This window comes from Austrofundulus limnaeus, unplaced genomic scaffold (assembly GCF_001266775.1).
Source record: "Austrofundulus limnaeus strain Quisiro unplaced genomic scaffold, Austrofundulus_limnaeus-1.0 Scaffold12, whole genome shotgun sequence".
Classification (NCBI taxonomy): Eukaryota; Metazoa; Chordata; class Actinopteri; order Cyprinodontiformes; family Rivulidae; genus Austrofundulus; species Austrofundulus limnaeus.
The window spans coordinates 3,861,049-3,866,576 of record NW_013952414.1 but is presented as its reverse complement, the minus strand read 5'-3'; the positions used below and the strand labels follow the sequence as shown (position 1 = coordinate 3,866,576).

General features: G+C 38.5%; 1 protein-coding gene across 1 annotated transcript in view; it reads right to left on the bottom strand.

Moving 5' to 3' along the window:
• Window positions 1-5,528, bottom strand: part of dok6 (docking protein 6) — a gene marked incomplete in the record, with an annotated part of 72,181 nt that overhangs the window by 22,973 nt on the left and 43,680 nt on the right. The window contains 1 exon segment of the mRNA XM_014002351.1: window positions 2,430-2,544. Within this exon segment, the coding sequence (XP_013857805.1) occupies window positions 2,430-2,544 (115 nt within the window).

Genomic DNA, 5,528 nt, shown 5'->3' with positions numbered 1-5,528 from the left:
AACGTTTTGTTGGACCAGAAACTGTTAAAGAAAACTACCAAAATAAGGTCAGTTAAATGAACCGTATTCCTCATTTCATATTCAACATATTCAATATATGATATTGATACTTACCATATTACCATATTCAACATCAAAACATAAAAAGCAAACCTTTAGGAATTAAAGTTCGAATTCACTTTTTTGACGACAATTTTGGGTGTACTGTTTTTTTTTATGTTGGGGGTGCGGCTTATAGTCCAAAAAATATGGTCAGTGGAAAAAGCAGGTTGGACTGAAGGGTAAAGGAAATGTCTGCAGCTGTTGTGAACTTCATTTACACAGCTTTTTTTCCTCGTGCCTTTCATTTATCCCCTTCGCCGTGGCCCTTAAGTGTTCCTGAACCCCTACACTTTTTGAGGCCACTGAGTGGAAAATCAGCTAAACAAACACTTCATCAGCGCAGCGGCACCTGGGCCGCTCTACGTGGCACGCATTAAGAGATACGGCAGGATGATGCCTCTGTGTGTAGCTGTGCGACGGTGTGGACGAGCGCCTCATGTTCAAAGTGTGAGCATTCATGCACATGTAGAAATAAAAGCAGATAAGTCTGGAGTGGGTTTACTGCAGGTAAAAATCAAATCAGAAGACTGTCTGAACTCATTACTAGACAATATTTACTGGATTTTTATTTGTCCCAAACACTCCATGGAACTAAAGAGTTCTCAACAGTAATCAYAACTCGAGGTCACGCTCTCATCTCTCATACGAGCATATTTGACAGTTGCACCCAGGGCTGTCAACGTGTGATTATATTGGGTTTTTTTTCTTCTGTTTCRTTCTGTTTTATTGACAGCGCACGTGGCAGTGATTGGGAGGGAGCTTCAAAAGGTTAGTGAATTTAAAAATAAAACACCAGGAGATTTTAATAAGTGATAAAACCCTTTGTCTGCAGAAAAAGCATCTCAGGATGTTCTGTGCAGATTTGAATGTCGTTGTCGAAAAAGCGGTTAGACGGTTGACAGGCTCACTTTTAAAATCCATCCTTCCTCTGATATTGGACTGCAGCTGAAGGAAAGGTTGCTTATAAATATATCTTATAGGTGAGTTTATACAGAGCTCATTTGAATTTTAACCTGTTTTTCTACTTTACTTAAATCCCAAAATGACCTTAAAATGTTCCCTTTTGAACCATCACAGTTGTACATCTGAGAGCAGCTAATGTTTGTGAACCTTTTTTAAGGCAGTTAATTAAGGCACTGCGGTGATAGTATCATAAGCTGCGTTTCCATTGCAAATGTGCACAAAACTTTGTCGATATTCTGTTAAAGGAGACCAATTATGGGTCCTAGAAACTTTTTATGGTATGTCTGTGGGCTATCCAGACCATGTTCATTCAATTTAATGCACAAAATAATTCTCAGATAATAAAATTTCCTATTTTCTAGCTGCACGATATCAGGAAAACCTGCGATGTGTAAAAACAGTGCTTAATATTGTGATGATGACGCGCAATAATTAAGTATGCAGTGTCGAGGTCTTTATGCTCTGGGTTCAGAGCAAAAAAAAAAAACAACTAATACATCTTTTCTATTTCAACATGACAATTTAATTTTAAAAATTGCAACTAGACAAAGCTGCTGTATTAGTAGGGAAACAACAAACTGCATGCAAAACAGTTTCCTATTAACTTTAAAACATCGCCCCCACAAAACATTTTCTGAAAAACATCCCTTACTATCAGTTTTTTTTCTAATAAAAAATAAAAACATAAAAAAATAGTTAAGGAATTTCAGATACAATTTAACATAACTAAAATCCAACTTTAAATTCTCTCATTGCAGTTATCCAACGTTTTCTCCATCTTGGGTCTATTGTGTTTATGATGCTGACAAAATGCATTGCAGTTTAAGCTTTTTTTTTTCGGTGATGCACCTGTACAGGCTGTTATCGCAATGACGATAAATTTGTGATTTATTGTGCATCCCTAACACACATGCACGCCCCTTCAAAACTTAATTGTTTATATTTATTGGTTTGCTATAGTGATTCAAGCTATTTTCAATATCCAGCTCTGGCGGACTCGTGTCTTTTGGGCTTTCTACCCATGTATTAGAAGCAATCTCTATTGTTACTGTGCATAAACACAAATTATGCCTAATATTGCATTTTTATTTCTGCACAATAAAAATCAATATTTCTGAACTCATTCTCCTATTTATTAATATTTTGTGGCAAATGAGCACTACTTGGCTCGACTCCAGTTTTCCACCGCCTCCTTCCTTTTTCGCTGTTTTTCTTTCCCTTTTGGCCTCTTAACTTCTCATTATTCCTCCGCCAAAACTTTTCAAAAAGCCACGTCCTACATGAAAGAAAAATCAATTGATTTTTCTGCCTCTGTAGCTAAAAGAGGCAATTTAGAACTTCACGTAAAGAAAAAAGGCACTAACCTGATTCGCAGGCAAATGTCTTGGACGTGTCATCGCAGAAGATGATAGCGACAGCGTGTTTCTTTGTCTCCCGTGGCATCCGGGTAATGTTCTTGACGTTACTGAGCTCAGTGCTCTACAATAATAATAAAAAAAGATGCACAGTCCCTTAAATGAACCCAGCAGCAGCAATAGAAAGATGTAATTCTAACAGTAAAACCTTGTGGATGGTGATGAAGAGTGGTAAAATTAAAACATAAAAGGAGGCGGTAAGAAATAAACAAACAGTGCTATTTATCCTGCAAATTCTATAAAAGCTGAAATAAAACATCATCCAAATTCTCCCTTTTGAAGGCTGGCGCCTGCTGTAATGCTCCATCTAATATGCAAGCATGTTCTTTATGTTAAAAGCACTCTTAAGAATAAATGTGCACGAAGGCTAAGTCTGCGTACGCCGCACATCCATTGTTGTGCGTCTTCTAGAAACGACTCCATCAGTTAATACAGAGGAAAGCACTCATAAGCATCTAAATCACTTTACCAAGTGGCTTAYGGTGAATGAAAAAAAAGAGAAGATTGCATTTTATTGAATATCACCGGCATTCACAGGCCATTTAGTTCAACAGCTTTCTTTCTGTTCACTCTCTCCGGCAGATAAGACCCATTACATTAATTTAGTCTATTGTGTGCTAACTGTGGGCCCTTTGCCAAACGGTTACAAATGAATTAGCTGGGCTCACTGCCCGTGCTGTAAAGCTGGACTGTTAAAGGTTAAAAGAGCAAACCTTAAAACACACCCCCCATATTTGGACTCCAGATTTCCCTGTTCAGTAACATGACATGTAATGAACTATTTCCCACTGAAAAAAAACCCTCCGCTCAGTACTGAAGTCCAGCAAAGTTAACAGAACAAAGTGCACAGCCTCTCATTTCTTTATGTTTATACTTAAAGTGCCTGTGACGTGACATTTTTTAAATAAATATAAAAACATTATTGGAAAGATAACATCAATAACATATTACAAAAATAAATTCCCGCTGCTGATGTGAATAGTTATTGAGGTATTTGCATTTGAAGTAACAGGAAGTGATGTCAAAGGGGAATGTCTGCATGGATTAGAGCTTTAATAAAATGGCTAACAACACAGACTGTAGAGAAGAATCTGATGTTTCTTTTGAGTATTTTGAGTCACTATCAACAAGAGATGAAGATGAGTCAGAGTTCAAATAATATAAAAAGACTACAGAGTTCTCTTTCTTAAATAGTTCCCCTTTGATGTCACTTCCTGTTTCACTTTGACTGATCCAAGTTCAAAAGAAAATAGACCATTTATGTGACCAAATGGGTAAAAATCACATTTTATGCAAGGTTTCTTATATCAAAATATGCTTTCTTTGACTTTTTGTATTCGATGGATAGGAATATCACAGCCACTTTCAACAACTTTCTTTATTTAAAGGGGGTATTATGCAAAATCAGCTTTTTTTATCATGTTATAAAGTCATCCCCTGATCAAAAAACATACCCAGAGTGTTGCTTTGACTCATTCCTGCACGTTTGAGAAATCCTTGAATTTCCTGTGGTAGCCATGTGGAGCTGCTTGCTGGTACAAAGCACCGCCTATTTACCCAAAGCTCCTCCCTGGAGCTCAGTCTGCAGCCAAACTCCCGCCCCACGGAGCACCCTTCCCCCAAAGCATTGTTTTAGGACGTATTGAAGTGGGAGTGTCTGAAATGGTAGAAGACACAGAGGCCAATTTCAAAACGCAAAGTCTAATTTATTTTTGGTATAAACAGAATTTTCACAACTGAAGGTAACACAGTTACATGATGATTTTTACAAATTTACACTGAATGCCCCTTTACCATCACCGCTTGTAACAGAATCAATTTTGTACAGAATTAATTTCAACAACATACCGTTTAATTCCGTGTTGAGATAATGAAGTCATCTCTGTATCTGTATGGCACGAATAGTTCAAGACAAAAAACAGCCACCTGTTTGAAATAAATTAGTTCACCCTTGAGGCATCAATAATACCGCCACAAATTTGCATGAGATATAGCCCCACAGCTGTTTTACTTTAGACCTTGGTGGTGAATGAGCAAACATGTGCCAAACCTAGCCCAATTTACCCTGCTTCCAATACCGAGTATACAGTCTGTATGCAGGCTTCGCCTTTCCACAAGGGAGCTCAACAAATGCAGTCCACCCAAAAAAAAAAAAAAACAACACTTTGGAGAGCTAAAAATACGTCTAGAATTATGCGGGGCTTGTTTTACTGCGAGGACCAGAAGTCCTCAGACACAGAAAGCTGCAAAAGAGGGCAGAAAACAAAAAGTGTGTAACAGATAGAAGAAAGACAAAAGTGGAGGGGGGAAAAAATTGAATCCCCCTTGAGTCGATTGTGTAAATCATCCACCATTGCAGCCTATTTCCTCCCCAAAGCACTGCAGCGTTGAATGAAGCCCTCAGACAGGACCTTTCTTGATCTTGGTGGCAATGCATTACCAGGTGCACTGGTGCATGTGCACACCCATCGCTCACTCCAGCACTGGGGGGTATGAGAGTCCTCTGGGAGGGGGGCTTTCAGCCACACAGGTTGCCCTGAATGACAGCATGATGCAGTAGGCAGAGAGACATTCAATTCACAATACATGACTGATACTACAGCAGGAAGTGATGCTTACAATGACGATACAACTGCTATCTAGTTTTGGCTTAAAACAAAGGTAAGAATCAGAAAACGAAAAAGCAAAATTTCAGCAGAACCGGAGACCTCCTCATCCTGCCTCATAATGACAAGGTAGTCAAAGGATAACTAAATTGCCTCTCAAACTCCAGCCACGTAAGAAAAGCTTTCTTCACAGTCCTCTATTATCTGCTGTTACCTCCTTTCGTTATGATAAAACACTGTACATGATTTTCCTTTAACATTGTCTCCAATTACCAGGATAATGAATCATAATTGGAGCATTTCAAAGGGCTCAGGAGGTGGGGAGAGAGATAATATACAAAGGATTATTACTTTCAAAAGAGAGGAAAAGGGGCCCAGGGGACAAGATAAAGTTCTAAAATGAGCCTTAATAGATTCTTAATGCCATCATTCAAGGCTGGGG